The following is a 24,889-nucleotide window of genomic DNA, read 5'->3' on the forward strand; positions in this document are numbered from 1 at the left end:
GAGAGGCGGTTGCAGCGCGATAATGAAACTCGAGCTCCATCACTAGCGTCAAACCTCCTCCTTCTCAAGAATGAAGGAATTTCCTTCTTCGTTTTTTAGCTCTTGAAAGCTGGCGGGAGCCCCCGAGCCCCGCGACGTCCCAACTTGGTAACTCGACGCTCTGAATTTGATATAATAGCAGGATAATGGTAGTTACCACGTTTTCATTAAACTTGAGCATTACTTAAGCCCTATCTCAAGTTCAGGAGATAATTAAAATGGGATCTTTGACCTGTGTGTGAATTACCTACTTCCACTTGCAAATGGAAAGAAACTGGCGTATCCTTTTTCCAAATAATAATCCCGGTTGATAAAATATTATCTGAGAAAAATACCATCTTTGTTAAAAATTTCCGTATAAATGGGCTGATCTTTAATTACATGATTAATTTCTAAGGAATTATTTTAAAATATCAAGTATATTTTATTGTTTTTCTGTGCTATTCATTACAAATGCTAAATCCTCATTTAAATGCTCAACGCAAAGCAAATGAATTTCAAATTAACTTAACTGCTTTGGTATACAAAACGTCGTTTTTGTAGACCCATATCTAATTTCAAATGACTTGAAATGATACGAGTGGCAAAGAAATTGAGAAATGATTGAAATATCTTATTTCTTTAATTTAAAAACAAAAATGCAGTCTAGATGCTTACAGTGGCAGATATATTTTTTAACTCACGAGTGAAACTGAAGAGATTTTTATATCTTGCTGCTTCTACAAGCAGCAGACGCTCGACTTTTACTGCTTCTGCTCTCTGTGTACTTACATAATGCAGCTTTTATTGCAGCCGAGGCATAATTTTATTTCAACCTCGCGTCGTTCGCTCTTGAGCTATTTTATCACTCTCTGGGTGTCTGCACCAGATTTAAAAGTTGCCAGTCAATAAAAACAAAGTCGAGGAGTGTAATCTAAAAAGTTCACCTCGTGTTTAACATGCAGATTTGTTACATATGACAATCGTACATAACAACCCACATACTTCACTTCTACACCCGAGACACACACTCTGTGAGACGAAAACGAACTATCCTTAATTTGCAAGCACATAATCAATCATTGAAATATTTTTGGATTAAAATTGTTTTCAAAACTATTATATGTATCATACTAAAAAATTAAAAAAATTAACCAGAAAAGTAAAAAGTGCAAATGCAATAATAAGTACTATTGGAATATTTTAATTCCACCTCGCCATAAAATACAGGAATGTAAATTATTCGGCAAATTGTTAACACTGTACACAACAAAAAGCTAATAGTATCACACAGTGGAATTGTGCTGAGCGTGTGAAAAGTGCTTTAAGCTTTGAATAATATTTGAATGAAATCTCGCCTGCTCAGCGGCGGTGCTGATGTCTCCTCAATGCAAACAAATAATTTGTATTAAATTACAAATAGAACGACTCGCGCTATTTTGCAAACGGAATGGAATGAAATGCATTTGCAGCGAAGCGGGCTGGTGCATTTTCGCGTTCCATGGCAGTGACGCAAAGAGGAACAAAATAATTCGTTTTGTAAAACACTATAAATGCTGCACTTCTGCAGGTGAACTCACCTAAATGCGCATAATAATTTTGTGCTGTGCCGCAGCAATTAGCTTTCCGATTCTGATATATAGTGTAGCATTATTAATGAGGATTTAAATTACTTCCTGGTATAAATTGTTTAAATTTTTATAATTGATAATGAGACATGAAATCACATTAGAAAAATTCCAGCTAAGCCCTCACTTCATTAAACTTAATCGGGAATATTTCATTGAAATTATATATTCGACTTTTATTTACGTTTATGCGGCTCAAGAATCAATACATTCATGTCGTTTTTTATGTGTCACTTGTCAGGCTACTTCATCGTTAATCGAATTTTAATGTCAAAAAGTCTTAATATCCATCACCGAAATCAAAATTTGTTGGAAATCGGTGGAAATCGGCCACAGATAACATGCTCTGACTGATCGGCCTGCGTTTCTTTTCTTTGGTCTTCGCGCCGAATTTGATTTAAATTATATAAAATTCACAATTTTATTGGTCAGCCTCAGCTGAGTATATCAGCCAATGAGAATAATGAGATATTATATACAAATCAGGAAATCTATGCAACCTGCTTTATTACTGTGACACGAGTGTTGCATAAGCTGCAGATTAGAGTGAGGTGAAGACATATATTATATTCATAATCAGTAATCACGCAAATAAAGAGTTAACTTTTTTTTAAATTTATGATTTATTTTATTTATTTATTTATTCTCCATTCATAGTACATACAACGCAAAAAAAAGTACACTGTACAAAAAAAAGCGGAATCATGCATCGACATAAAAAAGTACAAGCATACAAATAAATGCCGATAAATAATTTTATGTTGTATAACCAAAATAGTATGCAGCATTATTTTTAATAAAATCAAATTTTGAGTTGTAAATAGAGGGCGAAAATCTGTTTTTCAAATTGTTTAAATATTATGAAGTAAAGTATTACTAAAAAAAAATATTAATCATAATTGACCTCTTCACTTCAATTTTTTTAATAAAAAAGCACATATGTCAGTTGGCAAGGGGTCGTTGATTTAGTTACACAAAAGTAGGTGAAAAGAATACACAATAATAAGACTCTGGTGGAATTATGAGTAGAAAAACTTTGAAAAATCAAAAACTTTCCCTGAAAAATGCATCAACTTTACTTTCAACTTTAAAATTGGATGTCACGGGTTCTATTAAAAATACAGAAATGTACAACTAGAACCATATGAGATGTTTTTTTTTCTTCTCTCTTGAAGCCTAAGAATTCAACGTCATTTTCGAGAGTGTTCGAGAGGTCATATATAATCATATGTTAAAAAAAATGCCACCTTTGAATGTGCTGCAAAAATTCTAACATGTAGTCAACATTTAAAAATTTCAGAATTAAATCTTTTTAGATTTTTATTAAAAAAAAAAAAAAAAAAAAAAAAAATTGAATTGGTCGAAAAACATGAATTTTGCATGGTTTGCTAATGACTAATGATCGAAAACTTGTGTTGAGAGAATATTATTATATTGAAATAAATCGCCAATAGATTAATAAATTTACCCCATATCAGATACATAGTTTCTCAAATTTGATTAATTCACAAACACTAAACAAAACAGAAATTCAACATTCTTTAATGTATCGTAAACAAGAAGTAGCTTTATTGTTGTTAGAATGATTTCATCATTTATGGATCCGCACACCACATTTGCATAATCTCATGAATGCCCTCAGAGACAAAGGTTCCGTGTTTTAAAACCCACATTTTCGTGCATTATGCCGGCAAAGATTTCGAAAGCGCACTTACGTATGCAAATGTAGCGCGCAAATCCCAAATAAAACCGGGCGGTGCAATACATAATACACGCGAGACATAAAGGCTCCAAGCGCCGCGGTTAGTACTGTTTGAAACACATAGTCGCTGCCGCCGTTTGTCAAAGTTATAGACAGACACGCATGACGAACATGAATTAGAACACGTGCGTATATGCAATAAATAATACAAAGAGACTCTACTTCATAATGTATTATTTGTTACGCATGCACACAAGAGAGTTTACAGACGATGGTGGATTTGCTCAACATTTAATATTGATTTTGTTGCTGCTTTTTATTCCCGTAATAACAAAATAATAAATTAATAATCTGAATTGCATATATATTTTCCTAAATAAATTTAACATGGATTCAGAAACTGGGGGAGAAAACCAATGCTCAAAAATATTAATTTGTGTTGGAAATATTAATTTATTTTTTAAATTTACAGCTACAGATTTCTTTTCAATTCTACGCTGTGAAGATTTAAAATTTATTTTTACAACAAAAATAATTTATTGTTTAAATTATTATCTTATTTTTCCTCTTCATTTTTCCAATGCATTTATTTTACAATAAAAACCATGAGGGGAAAGAGATCGTAATATTAAAAGAAAATTATGGCAGTATTAATACTCACAGAAAAAATTTAGATCCGCATCGTGTTTACTTTTGCGATACTTCAGCTATACTTTTGCTATTCACTTGCTTTACTTTTTAAAAACTGTATACCTGTTTAACACGGGCCTTATGAGGGAGGGTTTTTATACCTGCTCGTCAAACTATTGTGTTTTGTAAAGAAAGGAGGGGGAGGGATGCAAACGCATGTATTTTAGAGCGCGGCCGGCAAGGGTCGCGCAGCAGGCGAGCTGTCAAAAGTAAACCTAGAGTATTGCAAATGTATGCGTGCGGGACCGAAAAATAAGCGTTTTAGACCGCGAGACGTGATGAATACTAAAAGTATACTAGAAGTATCGCAATTGTAAACACGATGGGTACCTAACCGATTTCTGTGAGTATTTCTTGATTTTGATGCAAAAGGAAATGCAGGTTCAGAAATGAATAAAGACCACTTTCACTGCAAGTACCGGAATTGGTGCAGCGTATATGCACTCTGCAAATATCTCGTAACAAGTGCAGCGTGGAGACGAACGCCCTTTTGCTTGCTCTCGGAACCGCCGCTTCACATCCTATAATAAGGAACGCATTCAATAAGGATTTAATTACCTGGCGTGGCGTTTGCAGCAGGACTGGTCAGACGAGTCAAACTTTTCCTCTCGTAGGCAGACGGATTCGAGAGCGAAAATACGTTTCCTATCCATTGTATAAGCAGACAGGCGTGTTTCCATTTAATAAAGAATGGGCTCGTCGTAATTTCAAGTTACGTGCGTTGCGATCAAAAATAAGTAACGACGAAATGAAAGCAATTATACGGCACCTGGCCTCTTCCTGAACAAAATGCATCTTTTGTATGTCTGCTGCATTTCAAAGTATAATAATTTAATTTGGAAAGCTGGGCACATTCGTACGCTTCCTTGCTGCATTTTGGGAATGCCAAATATTAAATTTCTCAGCCAAGTGCCACCGCATTTGCATAAAAACGCAGTTAACGTCAATTACACTGTGTTTTGGCGACGATTACACTCCGCACACGCGTTCTCTTTCAATAATTTGCGGCGACGAATGTATATTTTTTTATTGCAATTTCACCCGCGGGATCGAGTTGACGCGCGGAGAAATTGTTTAATGTGCGGCTTAATTAGTTGCTCAATTAATTAATTCGTCAGCCAAGAGCGATATTTAGGCTCGTGTTCATAACGTGCGTTCCCTCTCACTATGTGTCCTTTCGGCGTAATTCAGTTGCATTATTATTCGCGCCATGGATTGTAAATCAAATTAATTGGCACCGGGATGTGTCATCAAGAACGTGCGTGTGTTCACACAGCATAATTATAGGGCAAACAAATGGTTAGCTAAAGCTAAAATACATGGCAAATCCGTCAGCCAAAATAGCATGCGTGTTTGACTCCCGCACATGTGTTTGCATTCACGCCTTTAGAATTGCATATTGCAACAATAAATTCTCTTTTTGTAAAAAAAAGTAAAATGAATACTTCTTTCTTTCATCAAAAAAAAATGTAACATGTTATAATTGGTTGAAAATTAATTATGAATCCTAAATTCCTAAATATTATTTTTAATTTTTTATTGGTAAATAAAAGGATCCATAAATTCACTATTGTGCACTACTTACAAGTCACAAATAAGCTAAACAAAAATTTATTTTTATTTTCTCATATTATTTAGAAAAATGTTTGAAATTGCTTTGATGAAGAAAGCACATTTGATCGATTTATAGACTATTATAATATGATTTATCATTTTATAATATTTACATTTTAGGCAATAAAAACCATTAATTTTTTCCATTTTAATCATCGACAAATGAAAAATAAAACGACGTTTCCAAAATTATTTCAATTATTAAAATTTTTATTGACTTCATTATAATTTAACTATAAACAAATCTTTTACAGTATTCAATAAATATCTTAACAAACATTTCTATGCTTTGATGTTTTCATTGTTGGAACATCACGAACAGCAAAATTGAAGTTAGTACACCAAATTGCAAAATAGTACAAATTTTCCTCCAAAATTCGTGAGAAGTAGACAAATGCAACAATATGATAATTAATTTGTAAAATCAGATAACTGCCGGATCGTTCAGCTGATAAACCGCGTGCAGCAATTACCGTGTGCAAATTGCGTGCACCACTTGCACCAGCCGACTGACCGGCCGCGTGTGCATCTCTAACGGGAAGGCTGCGCGAGTGTCCAGCTGTGAAAACGCACTCACTTTTTACTTCCTTACGCGCGAGCTTTACAATCTTAATTGCATTCCCACGGCAAAACAAACACATGAGCCTCGTAAAGTGTTAAATAACAGCCGAAGATTGCATTTCACTTTTTTGATTCCGGTGTGGCGCGGCTCTCTCATCACAAAAAACAAAACTGTTTCGTAATATGGTAAACGGACTTACGCGCATCGAGTTAAATTACGACGACCGCCGGGATAGCGATTTTTATTGGAAAAGGGAGCGCTGCTTTCTATCGGACTTGCCTCTTACCCGATCTGGTGTGCTCTCGGAAATGGATTCTCTACTCGGGAGGGATAACCTGAGGCAAATACGTGCATTTTTAATGCAACTGGTCATGATACAGAAAATTACTATTTCATTGAAAGCAGCTTAACTTGTACATGATGCCCCATAAATATTTATGGTAATAATTAAGTTTGGGCAAAATCACATTCTTAGAATTTTTTAACATTGCTCAGAAAAAATCGCAATTATTTGGGAAAAAAATCATGGAGTAAAGTCCCCGGTACATAAATAAAACAATAAAAACAATTTTAAATTAAATTGAATTAAAATGTCAAACAAAAATAGTCTTTTCTTTTACTTTGAAATTATTTATTTCCAGAGAGGAATGTTGAATTTTTCCTTTCTTTTTAATATTGCTTCAAAAATAAATTTCTCTTCCTACAGGCTGCAATACCTTGGTGATCTTTTATTAATGAAATGTATGACATGATGTGCTGATGTAATTTGATGCGTTACGTGCGCGTCTGCTGTAATTGCAGACATTAATTTAAAAGCTCTCGTTACCGCATTTGAGGAAAGCTTTATAATGAGACGTCCAGCTACCAGAGAAATGCATTCAATACGAAATGGTTTTCGAATAAAATATAAACTGAAGAATCACGCACTTCCTTGCATGAAAAATTATTTTACATATTTGATAAATTTATCTATGTAATTAATAATGCAGTTAGATAAAAATATTATATTATATGCATAAATTATTTCCTAACCATATTTTTGGTAAAAATTATTTGCAACTAAAAACTATATATGGAGAATCTGAATTTTATCATGAGCATAGCAAAACAATATCATTTGAATATAGATTATAATTTATTTTTTTTTTACAATTGTGAGACATCCCATGCGCTTTAAAGTAATACAAATTGTTTCTAATAAATCAAATCCGCTTGTTTTATTGCTTGTTTACAATCGGAGGTTTTGCAGCAAAACATGAAAACACTTTTATGAGACCAATAAATCTAATTCCTATCTTTCCGTTCCTTGCGGCAAAGCCTCAATGCCCCAAAAAATTATTTGCGCCTGAAGAATCTATCTATTTTACAGTGGCTTATAAAATTTCTATTTTTACCAATGAAATTTTCAAAACATGTTACAATAACATGTTGTGGAACTGTTTTTAAAAATATTTTCAACTGCTGTGCGCGTAACCGCAGACAATTTATTCTGCAGAGTGTTTGGGTACTGTGCAAAAAATGCACGCCTGATAGTTAATTGTATGCGGCACAACTATTTGCATAATGAGAGCAGAAGGTACACGCGCGCAAAAACACCCAGTGGCCAAATAAGATGTTTAGCCTGTTTGCTGATTGTGCAACGAACTAAAAAATTGCAAGCCTCTCTGGTTCAAACAGGTGAGCAATAAAAAATTATATAATAAATGCAAAATCTTTCACTTTCATCTTGGCAGCTGGAGTCATAGAAAATACTTAATTGAATATGACAACTTTAAATGTGATCTCCTCGAAAATAAATTTGTCCATCGAGGCTATCAATTTCTTAGCATAGACATCCGAGAAAACGGACTGTCATGGGAAAATAATGATTAACGAAGAATAAATTTCTAGAATTTTCTAAAATAAAAATATGTAACGGAAAACTAAAATATTTTTTTCTTGCTTACAAATTGGCAAAATCAAAAAATGGTTGGCGTAAAAATTAGCTCAAAACTGGCACGCAGTTTTTTCACCTGATTAAAGGACGAGCATTCATGTCGAAAAGTAAACAATAGCAAAACCACTGACGCAATCACAGAAACTCTCACTATTTTAAGCAAGTGTCAAACTTTTGCATGGAAGGAAGCGACCATTTATTTCGATCGCGTTTTCGCACCAGAAGCCGCGCGTACGTGTTGATGTTTTTCGGCGGCGCGAACGCCGCGAACATCAAGGTACTCGCGACGCCCCAATGACCGCATGTCATAAACGCAACCTGCAATAATTCTGCTCGCGGGATCGCCGCGCGACGAGCTGCGAAACTTACGCACCGCTCAGGAAAAGAAACCCGCGAGCACCGAGCACCACCCCACCCCGCGTCCAAGGTATAAAACCTGCGCCAGCCCTGCGTTTGCCATCAGTCACTCAATCGTGTGCTCAAAGGATTCAAAGCAATCACAAACCAACAAACAACAATGGCTTCCGTCAAATTCATTGTGAGTACAAAATATTCATTATTAAGTGAAATATTTATTTTTATTAAATTTTAAAATTTGTACTTCAGGTCCTCCTGGTCCTGATCGCCGTCGCTATGGCTGCTGCCAACCCCCTTTTCTTTGGACCCAAGCAGTGAGTACCCTTATCACTATATTGAAGATAAAAAATAATTCAAATCAATAATATCTTTTTTTAAATAGTCAGCACTACATATTTTATAATTTTTTAAATTATATTTAAAATTCCTATTTTATGCAAAATATAAATTATTTGCAAATAAATTGTTTTTAAAATTAATCCAAATGTCAAAAAATTATATTAATATATTCAGCTACCAACCATGAATTTATATTGATATATTGTTTAAAACTTCATATTTACCATCGATTGTATTTTCTTAGTGAGCATCACATCATCCACGTGCCCCAGCACATCCACACTGTCAACCACCACATTATCTCTAAGGTGCCCGTCCCCGTCTATGTTGAGAAGCCCGTCTTCATTGAGAAGGACTTCCACGCTGGCTGGTGGTAAACAGCTCTTTAAAGCCCAAGTCTGAGGGTCAACGCGCTTACATGCATCAACTGAAACTTTTAGACATCCTTTTTTTTAAGCAGGGCCACTTCCCATGGTCCATTCTCAAAATTCAAAAACATGTTACCCCCATCTCCATCTTTTCATTCACCAGCGTGGAATTGTGTTAAAAGTTTCTTCTGGCCTGTGTCTTCTATTCTCATCAAATTGCCAGAACAAAATCAGTCTGATTTGTACATATTGCTATAAATGTGATTTTTATACTACTGGATATTTTTAATAAAGTACCAATTTTATATAAAAAATAAAAATAAAATGCAATTTTATTAAAAGGAAACCTTACAACGTGTTATATACTCATTTGATAAAAGAATTAAATTTATTATTTTATTCGATTGTGTTATAATTCTTAAAAAATAGCTGAGTTGGCACCTAACATCCTAGTTTTTTTTCTCTTCTTAAAGATGCATGCAATATTAAAATTTATGATATAAATTGCCTGTCATAAAAACTAGTTTTGCAGATTACGTGATTGCAGTCTGGTCAGATCAGAGAAAGTGCTCCCGTTTGCAAATTGCTATTATTTCACGGGCGGTGCAGTGTGTGACTCCCCTATCCAAAAGTTATAATTGAGCACAGGTTTTATCACTGCTAGTGTGAAGTAATCCTTTATTTGCTTTCTCCTCAGGACAACATTCCACTTGCGGACTGCAGAGCAAAGAAATCTTGTCAATCTTGATTAGAGAGTGAAATAGTAAAGCCACCCAAGAGAAAATGGTATATTTTATGTAAAATGAATTAATTTGTATTTAAAAATTCATTGTGTTTCTGCTGATTGGTACAGTATTAACTTTTTAAATAATTTTTTATGAATGCTTGTTTCAAACACCAGTTAAAATTGTGAGGTAAATTCAATTCAAATTATTTCAAAATCAGGATTATTTTAATCATTAAAAATTTCTTTTGCTGCAGTTAGTGGAGTTTCATTATGGGACTGATTGTCTTGGTTTCATGAATGACCATAACCATGATTTATACATGGTGGTATTTTTTCATAAAATTAAAGTCAGTGTATCCTATATATGAAAAGATTTTAATAATGAATAGTTCGAATAATTGATTATATTTTTATAGTACATTTCAAAAGTATTTACAATCATCATCTTAATAGATTAGAGGGAACAACATAGTGTTCCCCGAAAAGAAATGACACAAGAACTGTCAACCAAGTTCATCGCAGACAAGCCTTGTTAATTTCAAAAACAGAAATAAAATATCTGCATTTTTTCTCAGAATCACATTAAGAAACTCAACAACTCGGCCCTTAAAACAGGGTCACATTTCTATCTATCAATATAGGAGGATAATATACAACTTTCTCTCTCAATTAACGTTTAAAATGATGGTTCCGTTGCCACTTGTGACCAAATTTTCTGTTGTCGTGTCGGTTGTTGTTTCCACGGTGATAGTGGTTATTGAAGGGCCTGCTGTTGTTTCCCCTATATGATTGATGCGAGCCATGCGACCTGTTTCGGTCAAAGTCACCATTGTACTTCTTGAAGGGCCGTCGATCGTTGTCATAACTTCTGTCGTAATGCCTGTTGAAGTCCCGATCCTCCTTTCTTCTCCAATCTGCCACTCTCTGGAATTTATTCCCCTCATGGTGAGAGTGTTGGCGATCTTGATCGTAGCTCTTAAACTTCTTCCTCTGTAAAAAAATATTAGATAAAGTGAAAAAATTTTATTGCTAGTTGTCTTACCTTTCCACCATCAAATTCATCATAATCATTATCTTTTTCCTCATCCCTCTTTCTCATCCAAAAATCTTCACTGACTTGCTTATCAATATTACTTTTGGTGCCGTTCCAAGACCTAACTGAAATTTAAGAACAATCAATAACAATACTTCATTAACAGGCAAAAGTCGGAAAAAAAATTATACAAAAAAAAAAATGCTTACCATCAGCACCCCCATATCCTTTGAGACCATGCTTAGGTGTTACTGAGGAAATGGAACCCGGTAGCAAAGGGCCGTAATAATCATGCTGTTTACTTTTGTTGAACGCAGAGGTTGAGCTGACTGTGTTGACGTAGTCGCTACTAGCATTAGTGTCGACTTTCAATTTGTCTTTTGGCTTCTCTATCCATTCCATTTCTTCATTCTCAATAGCGTCATGCCTAAAGATAAATTGTAAAACAACTGGTATTAAAAAAAGGAAACCCTTACTTTCTCTTGAGGTTTTCCTTGGGCTTCTCTTTCTGTGTTTCAAGAGCCTTTGCTGCTTGAGCTTCTGTGACTACCCAACTAGGATTGGTGGACACCTTTATGGTTGTCTGACTGGGAGGTGTCTTGTCAGCAGACGATACACTCCACGAAGAAGAGGTTGACTTGACCTGAAATTCACAGTGTTATTTCATTCAAAAATTGAGCTTTCTTTTTTAATTCTTACATTCGGACGTGTCTGAGAATCTTTAGGAGGCTCCACTTGTGGTAAGGAGTGGTAGCCATTTACTGCACTTGGGTTACTTTCGGAAGAGGATGACTTTGTTTCCACAACTCGGGGAGCAGACTTTGGCAAGCTTGCTTCTGGACACAAAGGTCCTGGTGCAGGATTTGGCTTTGATTTAGTTGGAGTGGTCCTAGAATTATCATCTTCATGCTCATCGCTTGAATGGTCATCTTGGTAAGGAACAAGAACTGGCAAGCTTGGGAGACGTGAGACTGATTTTGAAATACTGTTTTGAAGTCTGAATTTAAGAAAAATTATTAGCTACTTAAAAAATAATAAAAAAAATGTGCAGCTTACCCTTCAGATTTGTTAGTGGAGCCATTTGTTTTCTCTGCATTGTTGTAACTATAGGTGTTGACCAAATTTTTGGATGGATGGTTTGGATTAAAAACAACTTTGTTTGACGCTTGATTTGGAGGGAGAATGATTTTCTCTTTTTGATAAAAGATGATTGCAGGTTTCGGAGCAGGAATCGTTCCAGGTGTGAATGACTTGACTGGCTTAGGAGCCGAAAGCGAACTAGGGATGAACATGTGTTGGTTCATGGGCTGCGAGGACAAGGCTGCAGTAGGAGGTTTAGACGGTCCGGCTAGCTGCTTCTTTGGTTCCAAAATGTACATCAACACATAGACATCTGTGCCAGAAAAGTTTCTTTGATACTGCTGCTGAACCTGGAATAAAAACAGCAGTTTATTAACCATACCATAGAACTTGTATTACAAAACTTACACAGGTATCATCAAAAATGTACAGGTTGTTGTTATGGGCATAGGCCATTGTTGTGTAGTGCCCTGAATGGGCGGAGTGACCCAAGTGGTTTACTCCAGCTACTAAACGATAGACGGAATTATTGTGATGGTAGTTGTTTGCCCTCGGCTTGTATTTATGAAGATGTATTCTTTCGTTCAACATGATCTTCTTTCCTATTTTCTTTCCTTCTATGCTAAATCTGAAGAAAAAAATATATTTTTTTTTAATTTCAACCTTTCAGATTCTGATAAAAACCTTTTCAGCTGGATGCACAGGACATTAGGTGGTCTTTCCACGAAAAACTGCTTGGTTGCCGGCACTTTCTTTTTGCACTTCTCACATCTGTACGAGTTATCTTCTAAGCGCTCCTGAGCAAAGTAGTTGTCCAGGGCATTGTCCAACGTATTTGCTCGGGTGATGTCTAAAGTGAGGTCCAGGAAGTGTTGGAAGGTGGTGCTTACAGCATGACATGACATACAAGTGACTGCAACAAGTCAGTTATTTATATTATATTTTTGAAAAAAAAAATAATAATAATAATCAATCACCTTCTGTCCTGATGTAGCCACCAAATATTTGGTTCAGAGGAGTTGTCTCTTTTGAACGGTTGTCAAGCCTGAAAGAGTTACGCGATTGTAAGTAAGGAATAGTTCACAAAAATTAACAAGACTTACTTCAGTCCATTGTGTCTCTGTAAGTACGACTTTTCCATTGATTCTAGTAGATATCTGAGAAATTCCATTGCATCTTCTTGATGACCAACTTGAAGCCTTTTGCAAATTGCTGCAAATAATTTTCACATTATTTTAAAGCTTGCATGGTTACATCTCATTCCTTTAAAAATTAATAATTTTCATATTACTTTATAAATGATACATTCTGCGCTCCAAAGAAAATTTATTTTAAAAGTATGAAGCGTTTAAAAATAAAATTAGATTAATATTCTATTAACTCACTCCTTAGTTTATTTAGGATGAGCACAGGTCTTGTTGAATCACCCGTCCTAACCTGGCTGTTCTTCAGGGTAAGAGCCATGCAACAGACAATGCAGTCTTGGCCGCAGTTTCCTGATAAAACATTCGTTAATTATTTATTATTTTGCCACCTAACATTAAAATGTATACTCACTGTAGGTAGCACAGGAATTCTGGTGCTCTTGATCTCCAAATTGGAGCCAGTTAAAGAGAGGAGGGATGTGGAAAAGAGCCTAAAAAGGAAGTTGTAAAGGTTACTTTTTATTATTTACAATTGCATCTCTTTTTTCCCCCGATTTAAAATTTTTCTATTGGCCGATAAGAATAAATAATCATAAAATAATCAAAATTTTATAGTTAATAATTTACCTGCAAAACTGAGTTCAAGTAGCAGGTGTTGCCAGCGTTAGAGAAGCCTGAGCCAACTTTGCAGATCTTATTTGCCTGCCAGACCATCTGCACCTTATCCATTTGGAAGAGCGTTCGAGTCGGCAAAGCAAGAACATTGTCCTTGTTGGGCTCTGGACCACCGTTCCTCACAGCAGCCGGCGCACTGCTCAACTCGGAGGCATTGTACTTTGCCTTGAGCTTCTGCAGCACGGAGGAGTAGTAGGTGTCATTTGAAGTCTCATAGGCAATGTCAGGCACCATCTTGGCTACCGAGGCCATGCGGTGCTGGATGAGGGACTCTCCGCCACCGTTCTCCAAAGCGGCCAGTTTGCTGTTCGATGACCAGATGGACATTTGCAGCGAGGCCGAAATGCTTTCGTTCACCGAAGCAGGCATTTTGTCTCTAAAAATGTAACATTTTGTTTATATTATTAAAGTAAAACAAATAGATTTAAGAAAAATAGCAATATTATTTCAGAACGTTTCATGAAGACAAGGCGTTTAACGTTTTTCATTAGTTTAATAGCAGGTTGTTTCTTGTTATTATTTGTGTCAAGGCTGACAATGACGCTGAAGTTAGCCACGAACACAATCACTAACACCCTACTGCATTGGAAGATAATCAATAATTTTTAATCAAATTTAAGAGCCGAAAAAATGAAATAGCTATGCAAAGTCTTTTAAGATCAATAATTTCCAAATCAGCAGAGAAAATTCTTTGCATTAATTTACTTCGTAGGGCGGCTTAATGTATCTGTACCACGTGCGGATGAAAATTGTGTTCCCCGTTCTCCATTCCATAAGCGGGTTAAGTAAATCACACAGGGATCGATAAATAGGGGCGAATTTTAGTGCAAAGATTTAAAATTTGCATTTACCTGGTTTGGTTTTCAACCTGCACCGGCAAAATAATAAATTACGGTGTAGTAGATGGGCTGAGTCGGCCGCACGGCCGCAGCTGCACTGCAAACTTGCGGATGCACGATCAGCCCGAGAAAACACGGTTACCGGTCAAAGTGTCCCGCAAGTCAGAATCGCGCTACTTCCAACCTTGCACTGCACTTTCCAGCCTACAGGAAACCAGAGAAAAGAAAAGTTTGGGCCGACTTCAAACTATAGACGTATTGACGTCGAAAAAGTCGGGAGCGGGCCGATTAGATTAACTTGGCGGCGACGGCCATCTTTGTTTATGACCATGGCCATGGCGGATCTGGCCGAGGCGACAACCAGCGGCGGAAAATGTAACAAAAATTGCCAAATTTAGAGGTGGGGGTAAGGGGAGAGTCGTGAGCCGACAGGGGAAGTGAGAGCCAATCCAAACACAACACCCAACCCCTTTTGCTGGTCCAACAACTTAGTGTCCAGTTCAGAAGCCGCCACGTCCTCTTTTTGTCCGTAAGATCTCTTTTTCTTCCCTTGATTGGTGCGATCTTTTTGAGAAAATTTTAACCCGTTCTTCCTTATTCAAACCACATCATGATTTGGTGCTAGATTTTCAACCAAAAATATTTATTGGCGTCTGTAAACTGGTTTTTAAACAGCCGGTATGACAACTAACCAAACAATAACAGATTTCAGTTTTTAAATTTTTGTTTAAAAAAAATTCAAACTTTATCCACCGGTATAAATTAAAAGTATAATTATAATGACAAAACTTCTCTCTAGGTTGATTGACGCTATATTTGGATAGTCGGCTTTATCCTGGTGAATTCTCTAGGAGACGAACAATGGCAAGCAAACCTGCACCAGCAAAGGACAACATCATCAAAGAGGAGGTTTGATGATACCATTATTATTAATTCATTTTCAAGAATACTTTTTTATATTTTAAAGAATGACGACATCTTCATAGAGGAGGTTTGATATATAATTTATTCATAAATTCAGCCTTGATCGTACTTTTTATTTTAAACGTTTAACTCCAAAACCGTTTTTGCAAATTCAAACTCTTATTATTTTTAATTGTTGTTGCGAAACCTGAAAAAAATTGTATTTTTCAGCCTATTAAAGTTAATAAGTGGGATGGATGCGCTGTCAAAAATTCATTGGATGATGCTGTCAAATTGGTAATAATTATACTTGTGTACTTAATATTTGAGATTTAATATGTCTTTGCATTGTAAAGGCTCTTCAGAAAAAGTTTGATTACCAAGAGAATTACGCCCTAATGGACGGCAGACTCGCCATGTGCAGTGTTGCCGTCGGAGTGGCCATGTTTGCCATGCTCTGGGATTTCCTCTACCCTTTCCCTCAGTCTAAGTATTTATTTCTATTTTCCTGAAATTTATAGTTATAGTGGACTTTTAAAGGCCTGTTTTGATCATCTGTGTGGCGTCGTACTTCATCCTGATGGGTCTGTTGACTCTTTATACAACTTTCAAAGAAAAGGGCATCTTCGTCAAGGCCACCCAGAAAGATCCTGCTGGTTTCAAGCCTGACAACATGTGGGAGGCCAGCTCGTACATCAAGAAGTAATAAATTTTACAAATTATATCATTGCAAAATTTAATTCTTCCTTTGTAATTAGGTATGATGACAAATATCTGCTGGTGCTGACCTGCACTGATGGAAGGACCAACAATGTCTCCGAGGCTTCTTTGACAAAGTCTGTGGCATGCTTCTTCGACTCAAATGGTGAACTGCTGCAGGACTTGGTTGATGCAGAAGTCGTCAAGGTTCACAATCAAGCTCTCGCAGGTTTGAAGCACGACTAGGTTCCACTTTGTAAGTTAAGTGTTTTTGGATTAAAATATATAATAATAAGTAAAAAAACAATAAAGCTAAAATTGTCGCTGTTATTGTAACAATATTTTGTGATGTTCATTTATATATTCCTAGAGTAATATTTTGAGTTTACAAATAAATATAAAAATGCATAGGATTTAAAATTAATTGATTACAAAATATTAGGAAATTTATTCAAAATATGAAACAAATCAATTGCTTATCATCTAAATTTGATGAAATGAATCAATGCCCTCCCAACCAATTTTGGACAGTCAACCTCCGTGTAGTGTTGAAATAAAATGAACCTCGTCTCCATTACAAAGTTCGTAATCAGTCTGCCCCTGCAAATTTAAAGATCAGCATTTTTTTTTAAAAGTCTCACGTTCAGAGCAAGTCTTACAAGTAGATCCCAGTCAGTGTCGTTGACTAAAACTAAAATTCCAGGCCTCCTGCAAAAAAGAAAAGTATTAATTTTGAGCTTCAAATCTCTGCGAAAGTTTTTGTTTTTACACTGAGTCGCCTTTTGCAAATAGCTCCTGCCTACTCTTCATTTTATTGTCCCGTATCCATGAGATTAACCTCCTCAGATCCCCTGAAAATCAATTTAAACTCTGGCTTTAAAAAGAAGCGATAATAACCAATTAAAATAATTACATGTCAGGTCATCCTTCTGTAAACTTAGCTCGTGTTTCTTTATGTTGTCAAACAAAATTTCTGCACCGCCACTGCAACGATTCATGTTTGAATTGGAATATAAAACTCGCATATTAACAAGAAATTAGACCTACCTGAAATGGATTGAAATCTTTAATACATCGGAGCTCATTTTTGAAATTTTAGCAAATTTATTGAGAAAAAAAACCTGCGGATAAAAAAATTTTGTTTACTGCATTAAAGGGGGTTTGGCCCAGTCTAGCCATTGGATTGGATGAATCAGGAGTTGGGATTGGCAGAATTTGAAACTAACAACGCGCGGATTTTCAAGCTCCGATATTTTGCTGCATCGCCTGTATGCTAAAGAAATGAAATATGTAATAATTATTATCAAATCGCAGAAATAGAACATTACATTATTTTGCATTATTTACATTACTATTAGAATTGAATTCTTAGTTTTTTATTTACTAAATATTACTTACTTTTATTCAACCCAGGACATATATAAATATCAATTGTTTAGGGCACTTTTTATCCTTTTTATTGCACAATACAATTCAATTCATATTTTGATATAAGGAGAGAGTATCTAAAAATAGTAACATTCTTCTTAAACTTTTTATTCATAGACAAAATAAGATTCTTCCTCTTAAACAATCAGTATATTTATTAATAATTCATTTTTATGGCATCTTGTTTCATTTCATTGATTTATTGCGTTAGTTGGCAAGTTTGACTAAAACACTCAACTCACTAAAAGAGAGAGGAGGCAAATGCAGAGGCTTCAATTTTTTGCAGGTTTTGCGAACAGTCGTCAAAAATTCGCAAGGCACTTATACATTTTTGTTAATTTCATTACTTAAGAATACTCCTGCTTGAGATACTTGGCCACAGTGTTGAGCTGGATGTTGGAGGTGCCTTCGTAGATGCAGCCAATCTTGCAGTCACGGTAGAATTTCTCCTGGGGAAAGTCTCTTGTGAAGCCAACACCGCCCATCCATTCGACGCAGCGAGAGGTCGCTTTTGTTGCCACCTCTGTAAGGAAAATTTTTTAATTTAATTTGAATGCCTCGAAATTGGTGTAATGATACTGACCTGACGCAAAATACTTTGCAATGGATGCAATCTTGATGAAGGGCAGACCGGCCTCCTTGATGCGGGCAGCATTGTAGACGAGCAGGCGCGCAGCCTCAATCTCAGAGTGCACTTGGGCAATTTGGTGTTGCATGCCCTTAAAAAAGATAAATTTTCATGATAACTAGATTTTCTATATAATATTATACATATCAATAGAAAAAATTGGCTTGCCATGTTGATTTTTTGAAATTTCTCATCTTCCAAGGAAGGTTTTCATAATTTTTTTTTTTTTATTTTAAGTATATTTATAGATAGGAAAAATTATTTTTACCAATTTTGGTATTCATTGGATGTTCAATTTAAGTTTAATTAGATAAAAAAATTATATCTCAATTAAAAAACCTAAATAAAATAAAGTTTTCCAACCTGGAAGTCATAGATCGACTGTTTGAATTGCTTGCGTTCAAGTGTGTATGGGATGGTGGCATCAAAGCAGCCCTGGGCCAGACCAACCATCTGAGCGCCAATGCCGATACGGCCCTCGTTCAGCATTCCAGCGGCATATCTGTAGCCTTTGCCAAACTCGCCAAGAATGTTACTCTCTGGGACCTGCAGAAAATATTTAAAATCTCGTCTAAAGAGCCTAAAACGAGGGACTCACCCTGACGCCATCAAAGTGGACCATGCAGGTTCCGGAGGCGCGGATTCCGAGCTTCCTCTCCTTGGGGGCAACGCTCACGCCTGGCGTGTCACGGTCCACAATGAAGCAAGTGATGCCACGGTAGCCCTGAAAATGAATTGAAAAATTTATCAAAGAAAAAAAAATAAGCCTAAAAACTTCCATATATTTTAATTTTGAAATAACTGACCTTAGAAGGATCAGCGTTGGCCATGACAAGGAAGACCCCAGCGACGTCTGAGTTGGTGATCCACATTTTGGCGCCATTAATGATGAAGTGGTCTCCATCCTTCTTGGCCTCGGTCTTGAGGGAGAAGGCATCAGAGCCAGCAAGAGGCTCTGAAAGGCAGAAGCTGCCAACCATGTCCTGCGAGAGGCGCGGCAGGTACTTTTTCTTCTGCTCCTCGTTGCCCAGCTGTGCCATCAGGTTGACCACGAGTGTGTTGTGGACGTCACAGGCAGCAGCCACTGAAGGGTCGATGCGGGACAACTCCTCAACGACCAGCATTGAGGAGAAAAAGGAGGCGCCGGTGCCACCGTACTCCTCAGGTACCTCAATTCCCATCAGCTATAAAGTAATACAAAATAAATTAATTATAATCTTTTATAAAAAAAAAGTAGTATTAGTAATCCAGTGCAACTTAAAAATTAAGAAATAAATAGAATAATTAAACTTTCAACATATTTCTAGATTTCTAGAATAAATTTAAAAAAAAAATCATTATTTTTATTTAAAATTTAAATTTGATTGTTTATCCTATACATTCTGCATATATAAAAAAGTAAAAAGAATTATTGTGCAACAAACTGAGTTTCATTATAACAAAAACCAACAAAAACATTTAACAGTTTAAAGAGTGAGCATTGAAAAATCGCCTTACTCCATTCTCAAAGAGAGACTTGAGCACGCCCTCGTCAATCTTCTCCTCCTCGTCCATCTTCTTCACAAGCGGAGCAATTTTCTCTGTTGCCAATTTGCGCACTGCCAATTCAAGAACACATATTGAAATTATTACCGATTATCACAGCTTCATTAACGTCAGTAAACAAACTTCAAGTTTAAAAATTGCATCGAGTTATATTAAACTACCATTGGGATCAAAAAAGAAAATTGCACATTTCCGAACCTGTATCCCTGAGCATGGTTTCCTCATCAGTGAAGTGGGTGAGTGGAGCGCCCTTTTCAACGGTGTGGTTGTTCCTCTTGGCCAGAGCGCCGCTCACAGCCCGCCTGCCCACGAGGAGAGCAGTCTGGAATCATCATAATTCCATTTATTTTTCTTGCAGAATTTTGTGACAAATTAAAATAATAATATATTAAAATATTGCAGTATTTATTGTGTGTATATGTTCTGAAAGAGAATTAAGCTGATAGGGAGAGGATTAAAATTAGGAAGATAAAGCTGAAGTTAAAGCATTCTCATATTTGTGCGTGTTATTAATCTTTTTGTACTTTCACATCAATTTCATGGGACACAAAATGCAGAAATGAAATACTGTGAATTTCATGTCTAAAATAATTCTCTGAATAATTATTTAATGCAGTTTTGATAACCTCTGGATCTGGAGTGCATGATTTGAAGTTAATTGATCAGTAAAAAAGTTATCATAAATTTTAACTTTTCGAAATCTCTTATTCGTCTGCTTAGTATTTTGCCTTCGCAACAGTTGAGAACTTGAAGCAAAACCTTGCGACCTTGATCTTGGAAATAAATAAGAAGCTCTACTCTACACGCGTGGCTAAAAATCTCGCCAGCGCCCCGCGAATAAACTTCGCGCAGACGAAACACGATTCAAAAATGTGCAGAGCTAGCAAAAATTTTGTCAGGTGGAATTTGAACTGCTTTTATAGTAAATGCGAAATATTTATTTCTGTTAAAGAGATTGCAGGTTGCTATGTGGCTTGTTCTGTTTCTAAATAAATACATATAGGGGTCTGCAATTTGTTAGCGCTCGCTGAAGATAATGAGAATTATGACACCACGCCGCCGCACTGTTATCTTTCAGGACAAGCTTTCAATTAATTTTTATTCCAAAATATAGGTTGCAATCAGGAACAGTCAAATGAAAATAATTATATAACAGGATTAGTGCGGATTATTAAGTAATTTTTGTTTCGTGATGAGTTTTCCTTTTAAATATATGAAGAAAAAAAATTAAATTTGTGGAATTTTTTTTAAATTATGTAATGACTGTACAATATACGTGTTGATTGGGGTTGAGCGCCCCAGTAACAGTTGTTGAGCACTTAGGCGCCTGCTGGGGGCGCCTAAGTTTTTGCTTAATACGTTGCCCAAGCAAAACATTTCAGTGGAGTGAAAAATATAAAAAATAAATCAACGGGAGAGAAACTCACCCCTCTGGAGCCGAGATGCCTGAGTCCGTTCATCGTCTCTTGTGAAATTAATGTGAAGAGAGAAAATCTTGGTTGAGTGCGGGAGGGAGACCTTGGGAGGCAGAAAAATACACAAATCAATTCGTATTCTCGCGAGGCCGACGCGAAAATCGGCCAGGGGGCAAAAGTGTATGATTAATTTGCATTCGCTGGGTAATTAGCGATTACTTAGCGCGGACGTGTTAGCAAATAGAAAAAAATAAATAGGAGCAAGTGAATGAAGACAACTCACGAGCGAGCCTTCTCGCGGACGAAAGAGCGACAGAAGAGAGAGGGAGAGAATTTTTAGTTGGGCTGCTTGGGGGCTCGGTCGCGGTCGCTCCTCTCTTCTCGCGGCCGGCGAAAAGAAAGAACGCGGAGGAGGTGGAAGAAGAGGGAGCAGGATCGCAGCCAGCAACCGGAGGCGCACGTACGCAACGCACAAGGCCGCGGCCAGAGAGATCTCGAGAGAATTAAACAGTCAGACCGCAACGAACGCGATGAAAATGCAAAATTATAAAAGCAGAAAATCTTTCAGCAATTTTCAACAATTAAATGTGAATGGAAAATTAAAATTTAGTTGTTGTTTGTTGTCCATCAATCGTCTTTTTTAATTTTAGGCATAACAATCAAGTTAAAATTTCATTGTCTTTCAATGCTCGCAAAATTGACTTTCTTTCAAATGATTTCAAAATGAAATAAAAAGAAAAATTCAATTAATTTTTTTCTTCCTCTTTATTAGGTGTCGCTTTATTAGACCTCTGCTGGTTGTGAAACTATTTCTGCTAATTATTTTTCTCAAATTAATTTTTTTTTAATCGTGAATTACGCATATTATATAAGACAAATAATACAAAAAATATTCATCTTGATTTGTAGACTTCCATAATCCATTTTCCTCATAAGCACAAAAACAAATAAAACCTATATTATATAATATGTATAATAGGGCATTAAATTTCAGGTTTAGTGGTAAGGAACATAACTTAAATTGCTTTTGAATTTTTGTGAAAAAAAAATCCGTCTGCATAATTCTATTTAGCTATTAAATTTTTAGAATTAATGTTCAAAGGTTGAGTTGTTTTAATAAGAAACGGCACGTTTTTTTTATTTTTAATGCTTTTTATTTTTATACATGATTTTGTGGTTGGTTGATTGGTGATCTAGTTTTCATTTTTTTTTCTCGTAGGACATGTGTTTGTTTTTATTTTAATGTACAATATAATCTTTTCACTTTTATTTTGCAAGATATACACTCTTCAGAATTTCATTCGTATTTTATTTACAGATTTTCATTCATTTTTATTTTCCTCTTCCTCCGACAAATCATTTTTATTCTGCAAGACCTTTCATTTCCGTCATTTCGCTTTTTTCTACTGCTTCATCATGATGGATGAGAATGAGAATTAATGCTTAATTATTTTGTGTTGCACTAAACTCAGAGTCTAGGAGGCTATTCCTTCGTAACATTATTTTAGACCACTTTGACACATAAAAAGGAATTTTTGATCAACATCTCTGCATTTAATTTGTTTTTTTTTTAGAAGTTTTCTCTCATAAGTAATTTTTCCTGCTTTCTCCCTTCTTTCTCTCTCTTTTTGCTAATAAATATATATATTTCGTAATCTTACGTTGTTACAAATATTTTCTCTCATGTTTTAGTAGATGCGTGGGTGTGCTCTCTTTATGTTCCATCAAAGTTATTAAACGGTGGTATAATTATGTATGAAGTATGAAATCAATTTTCCATGCGCCGCACAAGCTTTGATTTTCTAACAATAAGTTGCGTTTTTATTATACAGCACAATGCCGATTTTGGTCACAAATCTTACAGAAATAATTTCTAGTGTGAATAAAATAAAATCTGAGAAGATGTAGAGCTACGGAGAAAAAAACTTGAAAATTTAGACGAGGACAAATAGAACGTGCTTCACACCAAAAAGTGATGAGAGTCTGGCCAAATAAAAAATCAAAAAGAAAATGCAAAACCCTGAAACCGAAAACGTTTTTGTGACCAACGTGACAGAGTGACTCTCGCAGTTGCATTTTTTTATTAATTGATTTGTTTTTTGATTGCCTTCGAAAGTTGTCACTTAGGAGCCACTCTGTCCAACCGTTTTTTGTTTAAATTTGTACTTTTGAATTTTTGTGACGTTCAACAAACAAAGTTACACATTATGAGAAACATTATCAAGTGCGGAGCGCACACAGCAATCAACCTGGTCAGTGGTAATCTCATTGCCATTGGAGCTCAGTACACATTTATATTTGCATTGAAACAAAATTAATTAACGATTAATGTTAAGGCCCTCTTGCACGTTAGGTTTATTGGAAACACACACTCGGCGCTTGAGTCGTAATTATTATTTGCTTTCTCTTAAGTGTTTTTTTTTTAATTAGTCCTCTCGCAAAAATATATAATCGTCTCATTGAAATAATTATATCACATTTTGTATTGACTGGCTTTACACAAAATATACAAAAAACAGCACACAATCAACAAACACAGACAGACAGACAAGACCTCTCTCTGTACAATGGCAATAAGATTAGTTGGTTTGCACTTGTCAAATTATTATTTAAGTAATCCCTGTTCTTCAAATAAAATCATCTCTCGTATATATATTTTTATACACTAACGAGGACACATTCCTTTCGGAAGGACAGAAAATGATAAGAGAGGGGCTGCGGCGCCCAAAGTTGCTCAACATTTAAGGGAGAGGTTGAACGAACTGTGCAAGCCGGACGAAAGTCGAAAACAAAAAGACCCATTACACAGTAATTAACATTTATGAATAACAGTCTCTTGCTACTTGAACCAAAATTTACTGAAGGAAAAAAATGCGAATTCGAGTTTTGTACTTTTCGTCAAGTTTTTATTTCCCGGCTTGCGTTTTGAACATCAGATTCAAAAGAGGAACTAAGCTTTCAATATGAAAGTCAAAATATAAAGGGGGAGCACACTTTGGGTTCCAGACAAGCCCACGCAGGCGTTCAAATTCCGGCACCGAGCCGAAGATGGTTTTCGGATCACACCTCGTTCTTTTCGAGAGAAAAACCGACGAGTCGGGCCGGACGCAGAACGACGAAGAGAGTCTGCTACTGAAGTGTCCACCGAACTACTGGCCGCGCTATGTACAGGTAGAAAAGCACTGAATGAGAACGAGCGAGCAAGTCCACACAGCAGGTATAAAAGAAGAAGTAGGAGCTTTGGTCAGAGTCAAAAAGATAGCGCGCGCACTTGCGAGTCTTTCTTTCTTTGTTTCCATTTTCAGGGGCAGTCTACTCGAAGAGGGCAAGGATGTCGTCGCTGGTGGTGCCACCAGGCGTTCCACTTGCTCCTGAGCTGCTGGCACCGCTCGACGGCGGCGTCGCCAGGTCTGGTGGGTCCAGGTACGACAGCAACTCCATTGGGTCCACCACGTTGTCCGGCAACAACTGAATCCAACAAAATGAAATAGAAATTAGCAAAACTTAAAATTTTACAAAATATAAAATAGAAACTGAAAACGTTCTGATTGTTCTGAA

General features: G+C 36.1%; 5 protein-coding genes across 13 annotated transcripts in view; 1 reads left to right on the forward strand and 4 right to left on the reverse strand.

Annotated features, from left to right (window-relative positions):
- Positions 1–10,297: 10,297 nt before the first annotated feature.
- On the reverse strand, positions 10,298–15,052 carry LOC132197155 (ubiquitin carboxyl-terminal hydrolase 36-like). The gene is made up of 14 exons (XM_059620250.1): positions 14,726–15,052; positions 13,827–14,250; positions 13,612–13,690; positions 13,440–13,550; positions 13,158–13,266; positions 13,032–13,099; positions 12,739–12,967; positions 12,463–12,682; positions 12,031–12,404; positions 11,674–11,971; positions 11,451–11,617; positions 11,184–11,401; positions 10,984–11,099; positions 10,298–10,931 (listed from the first exon to the last, which is right to left on the reverse strand). The coding sequence occupies exons 2-14, from the start codon at positions 14,241–14,243 to the stop codon at positions 10,611–10,613; spliced, it is 2,727 nt and encodes a 908-aa protein (XP_059476233.1). The 5' UTR covers positions 14,244–14,250; positions 14,726–15,052; the 3' UTR covers positions 10,298–10,610.
- A 43-nt stretch (positions 15,053–15,095) lies between these two features.
- LOC132197156 (signal peptidase complex subunit 2) lies at positions 15,096–16,661 on the forward strand. Of its 4 annotated transcripts, none has more exons than XM_059620251.1 (7): positions 15,096–15,242; positions 15,513–15,622; positions 15,681–15,704; positions 15,848–15,913; positions 15,973–16,106; positions 16,157–16,318; positions 16,375–16,660. In XM_059620251.1, exons 2-7 carry the CDS (start codon positions 15,575–15,577, stop codon positions 16,559–16,561), a joined length of 621 nt encoding a protein of 206 aa, XP_059476234.1. In that variant the 5' UTR covers positions 15,096–15,242; positions 15,513–15,574; the 3' UTR covers positions 16,562–16,660. The 4 variants fall into 4 exon arrangements, with proteins under 4 accessions (XP_059476234.1, XP_059476236.1, XP_059476235.1 ...); XM_059620252.1 differs by lacking the exon at positions 15,096–15,242 and adding an exon at positions 15,249–15,391 and having other exon boundaries at positions 16,375–16,661; XM_059620253.1 differs by lacking the exon at positions 15,681–15,704 and having other exon boundaries at positions 16,375–16,659.
- Positions 16,662–16,728: 67 nt separating this feature from the next.
- On the reverse strand, positions 16,729–17,481 carry LOC132197157 (ubiquitin-related modifier 1). The gene is made up of 5 exons (XM_059620256.1): positions 17,363–17,481; positions 17,229–17,299; positions 17,085–17,166; positions 16,975–17,023; positions 16,729–16,915 (listed from the first exon to the last, which is right to left on the reverse strand). Exons 1-5 carry the CDS (start codon positions 17,398–17,400, stop codon positions 16,847–16,849), a joined length of 309 nt encoding a protein of 102 aa, XP_059476239.1. The 5' UTR covers positions 17,401–17,481; the 3' UTR covers positions 16,729–16,846.
- A 265-nt stretch (positions 17,482–17,746) lies between these two features.
- Positions 17,747–21,742, reverse strand: LOC132196508 (short/branched chain specific acyl-CoA dehydrogenase, mitochondrial-like). The gene is made up of 9 exons (XM_059619213.1): positions 21,615–21,742; positions 21,344–21,434; positions 20,115–20,238; positions 19,869–19,969; positions 19,178–19,555; positions 18,970–19,095; positions 18,735–18,917; positions 18,327–18,462; positions 17,747–18,266 (listed from the first exon to the last, which is right to left on the reverse strand). Exons 2-9 carry the CDS (start codon positions 21,374–21,376, stop codon positions 18,091–18,093), a joined length of 1,257 nt encoding a protein of 418 aa, XP_059475196.1. The 5' UTR covers positions 21,377–21,434; positions 21,615–21,742; the 3' UTR covers positions 17,747–18,090.
- Positions 21,743–23,124: 1,382 nt separating this feature from the next.
- Positions 23,125–24,889, reverse strand: part of LOC132198087 (zinc finger MIZ domain-containing protein 1-like) — a 142,315-nt gene continuing 140,550 nt past the window's right edge. For all 6 annotated transcript variants that reach the window (XM_059621852.1, XM_059621851.1, XM_059621849.1 and 3 more), the window contains one exon: positions 23,125–24,799. In XM_059621852.1, the coding sequence (XP_059477835.1) occupies positions 24,644–24,799 (156 nt within the window). In that variant the 3' untranslated portion in view covers positions 23,125–24,643. The remainder of the gene's footprint in view (positions 24,800–24,889) is intronic.

This window comes from Neocloeon triangulifer, unplaced genomic scaffold (assembly GCF_031216515.1).
Source record: "Neocloeon triangulifer isolate White Clay Creek 2 clone unplaced genomic scaffold, ASM3121651v1 ptg000012l, whole genome shotgun sequence".
NCBI lineage: Eukaryota > Metazoa > Arthropoda > Insecta > Ephemeroptera > Baetidae > Neocloeon > Neocloeon triangulifer.